The 18,252-nt window shown below is 37.7% G+C and overlaps 1 protein-coding gene across 1 annotated transcript; it reads left to right on the forward strand.

Moving 5' to 3' along the window:
- The first annotated feature begins 1,110 nt into the window (after positions 1-1,110).
- Positions 1,111-17,792, forward strand: LOC136830320 (charged multivesicular body protein 4b-like). Its single transcript, XM_067089744.1, has 5 exons — positions 1,111-2,198; positions 10,807-10,984; positions 11,331-11,445; positions 12,447-12,637; positions 16,396-17,792. The coding sequence occupies exons 1-4, from the start codon at positions 2,018-2,020 to the stop codon at positions 12,630-12,632; spliced, it is 660 nt and encodes a 219-aa protein (XP_066945845.1). The 5' UTR covers positions 1,111-2,017; the 3' UTR covers positions 12,633-12,637; positions 16,396-17,792.
- The last annotated feature ends 460 nt before the right edge of the window (positions 17,793-18,252 follow it).

An 18,252-nucleotide genomic window follows, 5' to 3' on the forward strand; every position in this document is an offset into this window, starting at 1 on the left:
TCAACACAAAAATTTAATTGTTAAATCATGACGTCATTCTTTTGTGGCAACACAAAAAATTATTTTTCAATAGTGACGAAATATTTGTGTTGGTCTTCATGTTTGACAGACAGGGCGGAATAAAGCCAGTCGACGGGTTGTTTGAAAGACGCACCAATAATAATAATAATAATAATAATAATAATAATAATAATAATAATAATAATATTATTATTATTATGACAAAAACTACACATTTAACAAAAGAAAAAATCAAAGGAAAATGGGATTAAGCTCTAGGACACATAAGTGGGTAGACCCACTGTGACAACTCAGTGGCAGTTTCGTTCCTTTTACCATAAAGCTTTGGAAATCTCTTGTCTTAACTAAAGGTTAATGTGTTGTAAAGCGTTGTTGAATGGGGGGGTGGGGTTAAGAGGGCAGATATGGACCACTGGACTCATTAACCAAACAGAGACCCGTTGCTAAGCAGAGGCATTAAGAATACTGCAATGGACGACAGCAGAACGTGTCAGAATTTACAATTATTTGATTTCAGTAATTATAAAGTGAAAATCGTTAGGCCTATGCCGTCTGTATAACTCTATGTCTACAAATCCCCTTCAGAAAACGATCACTAAATTTTTTTTTAAAATGCACAAACGAGTAATGAGCGTGTAACGTAAAACGAAAAGAAAACGACAGTAAAGAGAAGAAAATAAGAAAACGAAATTCTCGTTATTTATGCAAAACGCGATTCGGTTCGTCTGACCTTGACGTTGCAAAGGAATGGCAATGTTCTGTGTTAACGAATTATTTCACGCTATGACGTCACTGAGCCTTGCTGCAGTGCTTAATCCTATAGGTCTGTATCACGAATAACAAGACTGAAAAATCAGTTTTATATAACTATTTCCAAATATCAATCTATCGTGACTCAACGCACCCTCCCCCCACAAAAATAAATAAGACCGACACGTATTATCTTCTGATACTCACTTGTTTCAGGTTATGATGTCAGGAGTTTGAGTCTAGAGCAAAAAAAATAATTTCAAGTGGGTTTTAAAGATAGCAAAAGTATTCTAGTCTACTCTCAGGGTGAATGGGTATTTCCTGCAACTTACTGGCTTCATTGACGTTACTGCACCACTCTCACGTGCAACTCGAATCCCCAACCTGACTATAAAATTCTGGGCAAGTGCTGGGCGTGTTTGGCTGGGCCCCCAGTTCAGTCACTTGTCTAGAACACATGACCTCGGGGACAAATCAATGACCTACATAAGACTGACTTCTTGCGATTATCCTCTGCGGGTTAGGGGAGTCTAGAAGACACTGACGTCGTGAATTTTAGTCAGTGTAGAGTACTCCGTTAAGTGTGAAGTATATTAGTAACATTCTTTTACATATGTCTATCTGGCTATGGGGATTTATCGTCTCATGCTACTGATACGAAATGGTTTTTGGCATTAACTAGATTACGGCAAGTTCTGGCCGAAGCGGAATTTGCTCGAAATGGACCGATCTCTTTCCGTCAAAGCCTGAATAATATCGTGACGCATCTTTCGTAATACTAGAAAACACAACAACGGCCTTCAGAGTTACTTCGAAGTATTTTTCTTATTGTGAATTCCATTCTAAGGTTATGTTCACTCGCCGTGAGTCATGTTAGGCTGACCATGACGTCACGACATGACGTCATGGCCAGATCTGATCACATTATTCTCACTGCAGATAACTCTTGCTCCGTGTGACACAGACGACGTGAAGGTGTGACGTTGGATATCATTATCGGTGTAAAATTTCAGTGAAATCGAAAAATAGATGTGATAGAACTTTGGAAAGGTGAAATAAGGAAATACCACGAAGAAATTTCTCACGGTGAAAATAACCGAAATCATCATCATCCAGCAGCAGTTTGTTTATCCGATGGTGGAGAGAGTTTACCAGTGTGCGGTCGTCTCGAGGTGCCTGAAGAATTACGCCTAATTTAACCTTCCCCCGTCGACCTGAGGACCCGGTCCATCCCACACGCGCGGAAATGAGCATCTTCGGCAAGATTTTCGGCGGAGGCAAGAACGAAAAAGCCCCCACGACCGGGGAAGCCATCCAAAAACTGCGGGACACCGAAGAGATGTTGATCAAGAAGCAGGACTTCCTCGAGAAGAAGATTGACCAGGAGGTCTCCATCGCCAGGCAGAATGGCACCAAAAATAAGAGGGGTGAGCACTCCCTTTCGTCTCCCCTTTGGCATTCCCTCGCTTCGTTAGACGTCGGCGGCGGGCTGCCGTCGTCGTGTTTCCCCCCCAGGCGTAGGTTAGGCTGGGTCAGGTGTCTCCTGCGACCCTCCCGGCAGGGTCCGTGCCCCAAACACCGGACGATGACCTTCGGGAGAGGTCGTGGGGTCAAGGAGGGTTGCTTCATTCTAGTTTTGTTTCCCCCCCGGGGTCGGAATTGTAGGTCACGAATTCGCCGTTTTTATAAGTAGCCTAACATGTATTTTATCCTTAACATCTCCCTGTGCCGTAGCCTAACCTAAATCAGGTTAGGCAGGGCCAGATTTAAAGTAGCCTAATATCCCTTCCAATATATTTGTTTGGTTAACAACCTACAGGTTGTGGTTATTGTAGTATTCTGGTTGACCTAGTTATGCCTGCCTTTGTCTACTTTCATGGAGAGCAGTTGGCTAGTTGCCTAGGATTGGCTAGCATAACCTGGCCAGTTAGACTTGCTTATGGGTATGCTCTGCCCATTTCATGGATACTGGTATGTATGAATTTTTGGCAGTGCTGCTATCTACTGTGATTAGAAATGGGGGGGGGGGGATTTTAAACAATGAAAATATGTCCTCAATAATTAGTATTGTTTAAAGAGCAGAATTATATATTGTAGTGCAATGTTACTCAGTAGCGTACCTACTTCTGTGATGAAAAAACCAATATAGATATATTATATATATATATATGGTAATTCCAAGGAAGAGCTCTGAACAGAGATATTCTTTAAGGGAGTTTTTTGACTGAACAGTATAGAAAAGGGTGTATATGATGCAATTATGATGCAATAACCTAAGGGAAATTTACAGAAATACTGTGAGATATTTACCGTCTTTTGTTTATGTTTTTGATTCGACTGAAATGGTAAAAAAACGCAATTGTAAGCTAAAACGCTTACATGCTAGTAATATTCAATAATTTACCTTCATTTTGCAACAAATTGGAAGTCTCTAGCACCCTGAAGGGCTGTTACTAAATGTGGCGTCGTGTGGAGCTTTTCTATACAAAAACATGAACAGAAGACGGTAAATTTCTCTCATTGTTTCTGCAAATTTCAAGTTATCTCACCTGTGCTACGTCATATATATATACCTACACCCGAATTTCACTAATAAACAATATCCCCGTACAGAGTTTTTCCTTAGAATTGCCATATATATGTTTCTGCAGGGCTCTGTACATGTTTCACACATGACAAAGTACTGTACAGTATATGGCTACACAAGCAAACAGGCATAGGTGAAAATACTGAAGCCAGATGATCCAGTTAATTGACAAATTTGCAGAGAAACAGACGTCTAATAGCCCATGGTCCTGTGATACATCATATTGCGATGCAGATGTAATTTTATAGTCAGAGGTATTATTGCCAACAGAACTGTCATTCGGGGTATTAGATCCAGAATTGGACCCACACTCTGATCTAATCTTGAGTTTCTACTGACAGATAAACAGAAGATGTGAAAACGTAAGCTTCATCAATTAAAAGTTCCATTTCTTCTGAATAGATGATAATGGAGAAAGGGTAGCCATGGATAGTTGGCTTAGGGTGTGGGAGAGCAGTGTGATGGATATAGCAGGGGTTGTGTGGGCTATGGTTGTGGAAAATGGGAAGGTGTGTGGTTAGGGGAATGGGATTGTTATGAGGCTGAATGTAATGAGTGTGTATGTTGAGCAGATGGAGTGTTGTAGGTGTGAGAAATGATGATGACATGTCATCAGAGCAGTGTACCAAGTGAGGCTGGCCAAAACACAGCAAAACTACAAAAAACTGTGTTGTTGTTATTTTAATTCAGAAGATGAACCTAATTCATATGAACAAGCCCACAGGGTCCATTGACTAAATTCAAGCTTCCAAAGAATATGGTTTATTTAAAAGAAGAAACAGAAGATAAAATAGTAAATACAAAAGGAAAGATCAGTTATTAGAAAAGAAAAGAAAAAATAAAATTAAATAAATAAGTAAATTATAAAATACAAGGAGAATTACTTTAGGGTAGTAATGCATTGCCTCTTTGCTGGAACTTTTGAGGTTCCTTTAGCACAACATCCTCAGGAAGTCTGTTCCAAAGTCTATTTATGTAGCCTAATGATAGTCATTCTATTGTAAAGCTTGTGTTTTTCTCACCGCATGTCTTTTTTTGAAGTAAAACTGGACTATAGCTCTGGCCATTTCAAGATTTAACGACTGCAAACACTTGGTAGTCCCTGACTATGGGGTCGTGATGCCATAGGAAGGGTTAGGGTGGTGTACAATTCAAGTTGAACAGTTTCATAAATATTGGAGAAACACTGAGAGCACCCACTTTCCTGCAAGCATTCAAGTTGGGCCTACTAGTGGGAAAGCTTGAGGGTTTAGGAGAGTGACAGCTAAAACAAGGACTTTCCAACGATAACGTTGGTGAAAAACTCAAGTACCAAAATTAGTGGAAAAACGGTTAACTCAAAAGAAGTGATTAAATATCACAGTCCAACAGCTGATCCTAACCTAACGTCACATATGGTGTGGTTTCCTGGCCTGGCAGAGACTGTTCTTCTCTCCTCCCTAAACCTCGCCCATAAAGACACTGCCTTACCTAACCCAAACATACCTGGAACATAGGATCTTGTGCTGGTGCAGGGAGTCTTCCCCTTCTTTAGAACTCTCCCCAACAAATATACAGTAACCCTGCCCAGAAAGTATGACCTAGGATGCTCTGCCCAAATGCTAATCGGTTTCCCTAGGCTTCTGAACTACGATTTTTCCTGGCTCTCCCCAGAATCCTCTTGCTTTGGGACGAGGTTGATGACCATTAAACTTGACTTCTCAAGAAAGTTTTCTACAAAGACTTGGTCCCGTAGGGGGTACTGTCATCAGTGTACCTCTCATGGTGCACTGTAGGCATTACTTAAGGATTTTTGCAGTTTCCCTTTGGCCCCTAGCTGCACCCCCTTTCATTTCTTTTACTGTACCTCCATTCATATTCTGTTTCTTCCATCATACTTTCCACCCTCTCTTAACAACTGCTTCATAGTGCAACTGCAAGGTTTTCCTCCTGTTGCACCTTTAAAATTTTAAACCTTTTTACTCTCAATTTCCCTGTCACCGCTGAATGACCTCATAGACCCTAGTGCGTGGCCTTTGGCCTAAATTTTATATACCATTCCACACAAAGATGTGGATAAGGGTATAGGGTAACCTAACGGTGGTGAGTATAAGTGATATTGCCATTGCAGATACGCTTTATTTTCTCAGAGTATATATTGTGTTTTCCAGGAATAGAAGCCACAGTTGTCTATAACTGAGCCATTGTAGTAACAGCATCAGCATATAACATGCCTGGTTTAAACGCTTCTGAGTTTGCCAGTGTAAAATAAAAACATCCGTGTAATATGATAAAACTAGATGCCATGTAAAAATGATAAAAATGGATAAACTAAGTAATTAATTTCATACATAGTTACCTAACCTAAAGCACTGCCTACACTAAAGGCTGTAGATGGGAAATAAGATTTATGGAGTCTCCATATCTTGAAAGTGTAAGACAGTGAGGTTCGAGATTAAGATGGTAACAGACATTCTTAATGTTTGATTACTTTTTTATTAGTGCAAACAGGTCACTCACTCAATCAGAGGGCGAACAGAATACAATTGCCAAAGAAATTAAGTTGGTGCGGATGATTAGTAAGACATTTGACTATATCCTACAGTTCATTTTTGCACAGAAGGAAGATTGACATTTGGAGTTCTTGCTCTGCAATTGTTGTTACTGCAAGTGCAGTATAAGGTTTCTCTAGTCGGAGAAATAACATCACTTGAAAATCCAAGTGAATCACAAGAGCTTATGCTTAGAATCAGGAATGGAACATAAAATTTAGGCCAAGTGCTATGACCTTTGATGTCATTTAGTGCCGAAGGGGAAATTGCAAGAAAAAGGTTTTAAACGTTTTAACAGGAAGAAAGTCTCGCTGTTGTGCTATGGAACAGTTTTTAGGAGCTATGGAAAGTAGCTGGAAGACTATGAACGGAGGTACAATAAAAGGAATGAAAGGGGCTGCAACCAGTGGTCAAAGGGATGCTGCAAAGAACCTAAAGTAATGCCTACAGTGTACCATGTGAGGTGTGCTGATGGCATTACCCTTGAATGGGTATGTTTAGAATTAGAACACATTTTTTTTTTATAGTAGGGAGTTGAGGTAACAAGGCTTGTCACCTTAAGTGGTATTGGTAAATCAAGTCCATGTCTCAGCCTAGATACCAAATTCAGATCGTTCATGCAAAGATTTGATGGTATGTATATTAGCCTTTGGAAGAACTCGCAACTGCTCTTTTTTTTTTTTTTGCCAGAAACATATGGCTAAAAGGGTCTTTCATTTGGTCAAGTGTGCTTTGGTAAACTTCGACGAGGATTATGTCATTAATTCGTAGGAAATGTAAACTGTACAGTACTGTACGCTCAGTTTTGAGACGATTTGATGTAATGTAACGGGCTTACTGAAAAGGGCATTTAGTTGTGTTTGAAGGGTTTATGTATATATTCATTATACCATCATTGTAAACTTCTCTTCCTCTATGGAGTTAGACGTGAAACGAGTTCTCTCTGCCCTTCTCTGCCTAAAATCTTATCAAGTCTAGGTCTTCGTCTGTCCCTCTTCCCGATTTCCTGGGTCTTCCTACAGGTTTTGTTATCTACTGTTTTGCTGACCAACTTTTTATCATGCCCAAACCATCTTAGTCAGTGTGGTCTCTGTTTCCAACAACAGGACGCCACATCCCCTTAATTTATTTCATGTACTGAATTGAAACCTAATTTTGTTTGAATTAAAATGGCTTTGGTGAGTTTTTGGATTGCTGTTAGACTATATTTTATAGGATTCTGTTACAGTAAAAGAAATAAGAAGTTCCCTTTTGAGGAATTTTGTACCTAAACCACTGTCACTGTAGTATTGTTACTGATACTCTTTAAATAAACTATAAACTAGACTGAATCTCATTAAATAAAATATAAACTAGACTGATTAAAACAAGAATAAAAAGGGAAGAGTTGACAAGTTTTACGCACTCAAAACATAATTCCACAGACAGACTGGTTTATGGCGTCTGGAGTAGCAGTTTAGTAAAACAATAAACGAACACTGTTTTGAAACTGCGTTACGTCTCGCAGGATTCGAAATTGAAAACAATAAGTGAACACTGTTTTGAAACTGTGCTTGTATGTCTTGCAGGATTGGCAATTGAAAACAAAACCAATTATATAGCAATTTAACAATATCAGTACCCAATTGGCAATTTAAAACAATAAGTGAACACTGTTTTATGCATTATGTCTTGCAGGGTTGGCATAAGTAATCTATTACCGCAATCTTCCTTTTTCAAAATTACCAGACGTTGCAGGTGAGTGAGCTTTGCTCGACAGTTGCAGCACAGCGTTCACTTGACGGTGAATGACTATCGAATGAGTGACGTAAGAACATTCTGTAGCTATCGTACGTTGACAGCATGAGTTGTGGATTTTATGTGTGGTAGATAATTATCCAGCTATGTAGCTTTATGTTGCTTATGTTTTTTTTTTTTTTTCTTTTAGATTTCTACAGCTCTATTTCTCAAAATTCGGGTCTCTGCTTTTTAAGTGGGGGGCTGGGCTCTTCATTTTCTCATTTTGACTTGGGATAGATGACAATATTAAGTTTCCTGCCCTACCAGACTTCAAATTGAGTCAAAGAAAAATGTAAACATTTGTCTTGAAGTACTGGAAAACTTGTGAGTTTTTACTGGTATTTATGGAAAAGTAGCACCCCGCTAATTATTGACAGTGAGTACCTGCCATATATGCTTTGCTTGAACACTCAAAATGAAAATAGTTTCATCCATTTTGTTTTTAGAAATCTGCCACGTACTTCTACGAAGTAAGAAATGGGTGTATAGCGTACATTATCTAGCCATTTCATTAAATTCACAACTTGTGCTGTTGCTGATTTATATCACCTTTTCAAAAAATCACATTTGTATGTGAATCTTAATTTTTATCTATATACTGTCTTGGGATCTTCTGTAAATGATATGTTCAGTCACCTTGAAATGCACTTTCCAATTATATTTGTGTACTTAAGTCTGCTCTTTCTGTGTAATAACCTCTTTTAGAAATATGGTACTCCGTACACTCTAATTTTTACTTTTGTGTGTATGATTCATTTACAGGTAATGGGGAACTTTATTCTGAGAGTCTGGGATTTTTTTTTTTAAATCTGCTGCCTTGAGGCTGTTTAATGAAATTTCTTTCAAGTGATACGGAAAAAATTTAGAATAGTGTACCGTTATTGTGCAAACTGGGCTTACGATAGCTAGTAACTTGTTTATAATTGTTTTGGGCCTCCCATGTGGGTAGTATTTTGTGACGGTTCTTTTCTGGAAAATAAGGTGGAAAACATGCAGTTGTTAACACTTCCACCTGAGGTGGTAGTGGTCAATGGAGACGTGGGGTGGAACTCGAGCGAAACAGTCTTTATTGATTAGTCTGTCTTGTGTCATGCACCCACTCTATCATGTCCTGTGATTTGATAACTGTACTTGCATGCCTGAGAGAGAGAACGTGTTGTGTCACTGTTGGAACCTTATTTTTGCATTCCGGAGATTAGCAGCAGTAGGCGAAATTGTCCCAAGTTGTAGGTGCCGTTTTTCCTAATGATGATTATTGATTTGATCCTTGTTGGAAGATTTTTTCTTGGGTGTTTTGCCCAAGCTTGATTTTGATCGGAAACTTATGCTACTGCCTTTAGTGACTACCGTGTACGTTTTTGGCATTTCTGATTTGTTTTTCACTCTCTCTTTTGTTTGTACTTAGAGTACTGTATGTTTGCTGGTGTGGTCTGTAATATTTTTATTTTCGCTTGAACCGTAGTTTTTTTATCTCTTCACACTTATTCATATCTTTTCCTGTGTGGATATCCTGTGTTCTTCAGGAGCAGGTGTAGCTAGTGTAGGTTGTGTGTACTCGCAATGTGTTCACAGTCTGAATGATAATTATTAAGAAGAGGTGTTCATTACATTCTCTCTCTCCTTGCTTGTCTTTCTCTGTGTACAGTGACAAAGCTTGTTGACATATTTGTATATGTTTCTCTTCACACAGTTACAAAGCTTATTCTGGGCAGGTATGGCTGTCACAGTATCTTTCATTATCAAGAAGAAATTACGTTGGTGCATGAGTATTCGGCAGGAGCTCACTGAGCTCTTCCAAAAGTTGGGCTCGCACTTCTTCGTGTTTGTTGCAGCTTGTGTGTGTGCGTAGACCACCAAGACAATGAGACTGTCTTGCATTGATAAGTTAATTTCCTGTTATACTTAAGAAAAATTTTCATTGGCTTGTAAATGACCTTTGATGGTTTAACCTTTCTGTACAGTTACTTCATTGTGCACTAGATGTGATGACTTTCTGGAATAAGTTTTCTAATTTGATATATTCATTTCGATATGAGTTGAGGAATATTAAGGCAACTGAATGATACATTTTTGTCTTGAATAAGTTTTCTAATTTGACATATTACTTTTGATATAAGTTGGGGAATATTGAGGCAACTGAATGATACATTTTTTTCTTGAATAAGTTTTCTAATTTGATACATTACTTTTGATATAAGTTAAGGAATACTAAGGCAACTGAATCATACATTTTTTATGTGAATGTTTGAAAACAGTTTCAAGTCACTTGCATATTCTGAACAGGAATTTTGAAGAGTTAGTCGTTGAGGAACTGCGTAATAATAGTACATATTAATTTTCCTTATTTTAGCGACTTTGTCTGGTGAAACCAGGTTTCCATCTTCTAGTATAATAATTTTTTGTTCATGCAACTGCACACACAATACTGTATTGAGTAAATGGACTGAGAAAGTACAAAATTCTGACTTCCCACGCATTAAGTACCCAAATGGAATTCATTGGACAAATAGGAAGTTCTTCTTGCTGTGAAAATATTCTTATGAAAATTTTTGTTGAAAATATGTGCTTCAAGAATTGTCTGTTCAAACAGACCTTTGTTGAACACTTATGAGAAAATGTTTTGTAAAGTTGTGGCAATTTTTTGTAGAAATTCTTTACTTATATGTAGAGTATAATTGATGTTATTCTACCCTAGCAAGGTGCATTTTGTTGATACTGATAAGGATCCAGGGGGGGAAGAACTGTCAGGTAACTTTTTATACAGACAAAATAACTGAGTCTACATTAGTGTTGCATCAAAACTGATAGAGGTTCAACCATATTTGTAGTTTCAGCTTGATTGTGTAAGGTGAAATTTTGGAAGGATAAAGGAAAGTGAAGTGTGTATACCTTAGTCTGGGAGTATTTCACTTTGATTAATATTTTGTCTGTGCGCACGTAACTCATCTTGGCTGTAGTTGCCTAGAACGAAGGGGCATTAAATGAGTTACGTTACTTCTTCAGCATTACACAGTATAGAGATCTCACGTGGTCCTTATCCATGCCTTGGCGGTATTTCGTGTCTTCCTGTTTACAAGTATTAATATTCAAGGATATCTTGCAATAAATCCATATGTTTATATCGTCTTTACTTTCCAGTGGCTCTCCAGGCGCTCAAGCGCAAGAAGCGCTATGAGAAACAGCTGCAACAGATTGATGGAACCCTCAGTACGATTGAAATGCAGCGAGAGGCTCTGGAATCGGCGAACACGAACACAAACGTATTGCAAACTATGGGAGAAGCAGCTAAGGCCCTCAAAGCAGCACATCAACACATGTGAGTATCAACATTAGCCTGTTTTTCCAAACTTGGAAATGTTTATCAGAACCTCTACTTCCTAATGAACACCACATTCTTTGGAAGCTTGAATTTCAAGTCAGTGGCCCCTGTGGGCATGTTCCATATGAATCGGAGTCATCTCCTGAATAATAATAATAATAATAATAATAATAATAATAATAATAATAATGATACCATTGAGCATTTTGACGTATGAAAAGAGAATTTCAGTGTATCGGCAAAACTACAAATTAAGGTTTTTGTTGCAGTCCAAGTTCCACTGTATTGTTACATGTGGAGAAATGATTTGCATAAGATTAACATTTGATTCCTTTTTTTTCAGGGATGTTGATAAAGTCCATGACATGATGGATGACATTGCTGAGCAGCAGGATCTGGCGAAAGAAATTTCCGAGGCTATTTCCAATCCCGTTGCGTTTGGTGATGATGTGGATGAGGTACGGTTTGGTTCAGAGTGCAGTTGTACGATAAGTTTCCTAAGGGTTAATGTGATGCTTTGTATACGGGAATTACAATAGTGTTCTTGTTTTTTTTTTTTTGTGCTTATAGTGATTATTTAAAAATGACTGAACTTGCTTTCGCGTCTATGTATTCGAAGAGAGATTACGAGTTTTGAAAGCTAAGTAATAAGTTCGTACTTTATGTAGGAAAGAAAGGGACAGTACAGTAATATAAATTTGTATATTTTGTATTAAAGGTAGTTGGTCACCTTTGCTCTCGTTACAAACTTTGTCTTAGACTTATATCTTACTGCAGTGTTTGCCTACACTTAACCCATTGGGATTCTGATGTCTGTGACAAAAATATATGTCATCAGTAGAATACTCTTCAGTGAACTTTCAACTCATCATTTTGATGTTTTAGTTTTTTTTTTTTTTTTTTTTTTGTTCTTAACATACTATGATTAAGTCTACCCATTCAGCTTTGGTACTATGAAAGTCACTTGAAAGGGAGCATTCAGAATATACATTGCTAAGCCCATGTGTAATTTTTGCCACAGACCAGTCATGTCCCATTGCAGGAATCCAAAAAGGTTGAGAACAATCCTTTGATATAGCTATTTACCTGTCACTGTGACACAATAGCTAGGTTAAAGCTGATTAATCTCAAACCAAGCAAATTCATCTCAGTCATAAGCAGAAGCGTGCTTGTAAGGGAATGGTCTCATTCTTCTATACACAGTACAAGTTCATATTTCATGTTGATTTCATTTTCTTTGCAGTTTTATGTCATCACGAATCAAATGCCACTTCAAGTTGTTGTTTATTGAACAAGCAAACTTTTTAAATATGTTTAATTTAGGTTTGATCATTTTAATATTTGATAATTTTAATATTCACAGTAGGCAAGGAAGAGAATCATTCTCTAGGAAAATAAGAAAACTGATTATCATACATTAATGCAGCACAAACACAAGTACATATATATTCTTTTTCAGGATGATCTCTTGGCCGAGCTAGAGGAACTCGAACAGGAGGCTCTAGACGAAAAGCTCCTGGAGACGGGTGGCGCCGTGACAGACGAACTCCCAGATGTACCCACAGCCGTGCCAAGTCAGCCTGCCAAGCAGAAGAAACAGGAAGAGGATGACGATATGGCCGAACTTGCTGCTTGGGCATCTTAAAACTGGTACGGCTTTTCAATATTTTTTTTTAGGTTTGCCTCTGATAAAAGTATGACTGGTATCTTTCAGTATATCTCTTTCATTCTGGTGTAAAAGTTTTAAATTTTTGACTCCTCCAACTCCAAAACCACTTATCAGTTTCGGTGAAACTTGCCACAAAGCGTCCTTGGTTAATTCCAGAACCACTGTATCTCAGTTAAAATTGCCACAAAGCATCTTTGGTTAATTCCAGAACCACTGTATCACCTTCAATTAAACTTGCCACAAAGCATCCTTGGTTAATTCCAGAACCACTGTATCAGTTTCAGCTCAGCTTACCACAAAGCATCCATGGTTAATTCCAGAACCACTGTATCACTTTCAGTTAAACTTGGCACAAAGCATCCTTGGTTAATTCCAGAACCACTGTATCACTTTCAGTTAAAGTTGGCACAAAGCATCCTTGGTTAATTCCAGAACCACTGTATCACTTTCAGTTAAACTTGGCACAAAGCATCCTTGGTTAATTCCAGAACCACTGTATCACTTTCAGTTAAACTTGCCACACAGCATCTTTGGTTAATTCCAGAACCACTGTATCACTTTCAGTTAAACTTGCCACAAAGCATCCTTGGTTAATTCCAGAACCACTGTATCAGTTTCAGCTCAGCTTACCACAAAGCATCCATGGTTAATTCCAGAACCACTGTATCACTTTCAGTTAAACTTGGCACAAAGCATCCTTGGTTAATTCCAGAACCACTGTATCACTTTCAGTTAAAGTTGGCACAAAGCATCCTTGGTTAATTCCAGAACCACTGTATCACTTTCAGTTAAAGTTGGCACAAAGCATCCTTGGTTAATTCCAGAACCACTGTATCACTTTCATTTAAACTTGGCACAAAGCATCCTTGGTTAATTCCAGAACCACTGTATCACTTTCAGTTAAACTTGCCACACAGCATCTTTGGTTAATTCCAGAACCACTATCAGTTTCAGTTAAGCTTACCACAAAGCATCCTTGGTTAATTCCAGAACCACAGTATCCTTTCAGTGAAACTTGCCACACAGCATCTTTGGTTAATTCCAGAACACTGTATCAGTTTCAGTTAAGCTTATCACAAAGCATCCTTGGTTAATTCCAGAACCACTCTATCACCTTCAATTAAACTTGCCACAAAGCATCTTTGGTTAATTCCAAAACCCCCATATCAATTTCAATTAAACTTGTCACAAAGCATCCTTGGTTAATTCCAGCCAGAACCACTGTATTAGTTTTAATTAAACTTGCCACAAAGCATCCTTGGTTAATTCCAAAACCCCCATATCAGTTTTAATCAAACTTGTCACAAAGAATCCTTGGTTAATTCCAAAACCCCCATATCAATTTCAGTCAAACTTGCCACAAAGAATCCTAGTTTAATTCCTAAACCCCTGTATCAATTTCAATCAAACATGTCACAAAGTATCCTTGGTTAATTCCAGAACCACCATATCAGTTTCAATCAAACTTGCCACAAAGAATCCTTGATTTAAGGGGATTCAGGTTAAAATGGTTTGTCATTTAAATGTCATTTGTTATAACTTTGTGTAGCCTCTATTCTTCTTTACCATTGTCTTGCATTCGCGTTTTAATTTGGCCGCTTGTATTGGAATTTGGTTGCCTATTGTTTTGGTTCCCACTTGGAAAAGATGATTACCTTTGAAAGCAAAATAACAACCAGCAGACACTTCTAAAGAAATTTCTTTCAACAGCTTTCAACTGTTTTGAAATAGACAGGGTCTTCATCTGTTAACATCTTGACGTGGTAATTTTGTACATATTGCTTAGGAGGTCATAATTAGTTGTATATTTTTATATGGTAATATCACTTGGAAATATTGTAAGGCTATATTGCTTTCTCAAAATCTTGCATTGGGAATTACCAAGGTCTTTTTATGTACACAAATATGTATATCCACAAACTTTTTATATTAATTCGAACATGTGAGCATATGTCTTCAGTAGATTTGCAGTTTTGTTGAAGTTCTGGGAATAGTATTCAGTTCCTGAAAAGGTTCCAGGTGGTGTGGGAACTATAATTCATTATAATAAGTACTGCATTCAGAGATTATATTTTGGGGGAATGAGACTGTCAAGTTTTCAGGCAGCACTTTGTTGATGGTCGATTCCTTGTAGTTTGCAGGCATATCAAGCAAAGCTTCAGTAATGGTATAAGGCTCGCAATGCCAGGCCTTTGCTTCTGAAAGCTTAATTATACAAAATTTTTTTTTTCATAAAGCTAATTTTTCAGTTGATCAGTTCATTGTATATTATTGTAGAACTCTTCTGTCATTGTAAATATAAGATTTTTGTTGCTGTAATTAAGTAATTTTTCCTGTTTGTGTCTGTCATATTAAGGTTGCAAAAGTTGCCACTAATTATGGCAATTGTTGCATGTCATACAAAACTAGGTTGTAGCTTCCATTATGCATCTTGAATTGAGGGAGGGGCTGTGAGTGTTTTGTGAATGTTTTCCAGCTTGTGTGATGTCAGTTTGAGCAATGCAGTTGCATTGTGTTATAGGTAGAAATGTTTGAAGAGCGGCAAAAACCAGTAACTTGTATATGAAGTTATGCATTTATACTTTGCATTGAAGGATTTGACTTGTTTATTTTTAGATTCAAATATTTATATGAAAATTATGCCAGATATTAAACCAGTTGTTTGCCAAAATTATCATAAATGACAGGACATCTTTTCCCTTCATGATGATAGGCATGAAATGAGTCTCTCCTTTGTCCTGTTATCTTTCAGCGTGAGCTCCTGTCAGGTTGAGGTCTTCATATTCCTTTTTCCATGATTTTCTGGCCCTTCCTACAGGCCTTCATCCTGCTAACTGGTGTCCTGACAACTGTTCTGAATTCCTTCTCATCATAAGCCCAAACCAAATCAGTCTGATGGACCTTGGTCTGTTTTCAAGCCTTATGATACTCCTCTCTTCATCAGTTCCTTAATTGTAATATGACCTCGCTGTACTGCAGCCACGAATCTTAATATTTTGTGGTCTTGCCTTTTTTAAATCGACTTCTTATTCCTTGTCAGTAACCACATTCCTGCTGCATAGCGCAGGCCTTTTGTACTCGTGATGAGGTTTTGTTGTCTTGACAAATGGAACATTTTTATTTACCAGTGGTCTAGCTATATCTCTCATCATTTCCACTGAGTTTTTTTCTGAACTCATGTTGGGCTGATGGATTTGTTCTTCAATGTGTGAAAATTGGAGCAAGATGAAGTTAAAGAAGTTGACCAGCTAAACAAGAAGAAACCAAAGGGAATGCAGAGTAAAATTCTGAAAGCATGCATCTGGGGCCAGAGTGACACTTCAAAAGACCTTTAGCAGAGTTTAAATAATGCCACACAAGGCAAACTGAAAATGATAACCCTCTTGAGATGTACATCCCAGTACACGATGTCCTGTCTATATTTTTCACTCATATTGAGGAATGCTAGTTGCAACTTTGTACGTGTGATGGCGATTGTAGAGTTCCTTTAGGACGTACGTAGACTTTACTCATTGTATTGGTAACTTGATATTTTATGTCAATTCTAGTTTGACATCTTTTAATTGGAAGAGCAGTGCATTAGTCTTTTATGAGTAAGAGTCTATAAAAGAACAAAATAGGCCAATATTATTTTGTCAGAAATAAAATATCACATGTTATTTTGCTAAGCACAGCGTTAGGAGAACAGTTGATGTTATGTAAAGGTCAAGAATTGATGTGGTACTCTTTCCCTTTTCAGGTTTATTTCCTGTGGAATTTGAACCTCTACTGTCCAGAAGATCCCTAATGTTAAATAAAGAGCATTATCCTACGATAGTGGAACCATGGTTAAACAGATCTGCATAGAAGCCAGCCTTTTTTTACTCATTTGCAGATTGTACGGTTATCAATATACCCTGGAGCAACTGTCGTCGGTTAGTATCGTCCAGCAGCAAACTGGAGGAGCGCTAACCACATCAGGTCTCCTCCGGGCCCCCGTGTGTCGTAACTTCACTGCAGAATATTGAGACCTTAACAATAAGCTTTTCTAATGTCTAGGTGCTTCTTTTTGGAGATGTCAGAACAGTTGTTGATTTTTGATTACTTAATGGAAAAAGCTTGTGATTTTTGGGTTCAGTACTTCATTTTTAAATCCTGTTTCATGACAACATCCCCTTTACTTAAATCTTAGGTAAATTTTGTAAGTGTACAGTATAATGCTATATAAAGATTAAGTCTGGAAGAATCTTTCAAATTGAAGATTAGTTAAGGATTGTACAGTTTTAAGAAAGTACTTTAATACATAAATGTTTCACTGTGACTCAAACTGTTTTGTGACTGTTCAAACCAACTGAATCATCAAAGTGATTTTTTTGTGGTGAGTAAAATTAAGACGACGAAATTGACGAATTGGTACTTGGCTGCATTGAGCAAATTCTCTCATGTCCGTACGTAGTAGGAACATGTGCCTTATCAAAATTGTGTGTAAAATTCACAGTTGCCGCTGCACTCATCACAAAATGTCAAAAGCAGCGCATGAAGGCCAGAGTAATTCTTTCAAAAGGTTGTCCCCACTGTGCGGGGCCTCACAGTGCTGTGCTACGTCCTTTTGTTATGAACATAAACGTAACGCAACTTGTAAATATTACAAGACGGTTATTACTTACATTGGTAAGCTTGCATTTCTTGTGTCTTTATAGATGATGTATATGTATTTTTGCCTTTGCCAAGCAACTGTGAGCTTTATGCGGTGGTTCCAATCGGTTAGCTTTTCTCTCTCTCTCTCTCTCTCTCTCTGATGCTTTTGTTGGGAGACAAAACCACACCTGTCTCCAGAGGTATATGTGATTTTTTTTCCCATCCATTATATATGTATTTTATTCTTAGGAATGTCAAAGTGTTTTATTTTCATATTGGCGTACGTATGCTGTTTACGTCAGGCAGCGATCGATTTACCGAGAGTGCCGACGTAAATAAATTCTCGTTTCTCTTCCTCTCGAAGGTTAGTGGTATGCGTACCAGTAACTTTAGGGAAAATTTTTGCTTGCAAATTTTCACATGTAAAACTTTGGTGAAACAAGTTTTTGATTTTGAATAGATTAGTCATTATATAGGTTTCGATATATGTATTTGATATAATAGAAAAAATGTTATTTCTATAAATATTTCATTATCCACTTGGCGCTGGCATTTATATGCTGAACTGAAAAGTAATTTGGGTTATAAAAAAAATTTTTCTCCCACTTTCAGAACTGTTCAAGTTTAAAAATGGATAATTATCAGCGTAAAGAAAACTTATGACCATTGTCAATGATTTTGCGTCAGGGTTTTCCTTTACAGAGTTTGACACAAAGTGAGCTCGTTTCACCAGAGATAAAGTGAGCTCTCACCACATTACTGTCGAATATCTAATCTCCATGTGCCCTTTCTTCATGATTTGTTGGGCTTTCCCATTGGTATTTGTCCTGTTGGTTTCATGACTACCACTATCCTGACTGACTACTCTCTTCGTCTTGCCATTTGTCTAAACCATTTTGCCATGTTCGAGATTTTCGGTCTCAGGCACTCTCCACACTATTCACAATTTGCTTATTTGTATTACGAGTTCCCCTTGAGG

This window comes from Macrobrachium rosenbergii, chromosome 46 (genome assembly GCF_040412425.1).
Source record: "Macrobrachium rosenbergii isolate ZJJX-2024 chromosome 46, ASM4041242v1, whole genome shotgun sequence".
Classification (NCBI taxonomy): Eukaryota; Metazoa; Arthropoda; class Malacostraca; order Decapoda; family Palaemonidae; genus Macrobrachium; species Macrobrachium rosenbergii.

What these genes read in the sequence shown, in the direction of transcription:
- LOC136830320 (XM_067089744.1), top strand. Translation starts at nt 2,018, where the DNA reads ATGAGCATCTTCGGCAAGATTTTCGGCGGAGGCAAGAACGAAAAAGCC. An exon ending in TGGCACCAAAAATAAGAGGG is followed by an intron (nt 2,199 to 10,806) that starts GTGAGCACTCCC and finishes TTTACTTTCCAG; the next exon opens with TGGCTCTCCAGGCGCTCAAG. An exon ending in AAAGCAGCACATCAACACAT is followed by an intron (nt 10,985 to 11,330) that starts GTGAGTATCAAC and finishes CTTTTTTTTCAG; the next exon opens with GGATGTTGATAAAGTCCATG.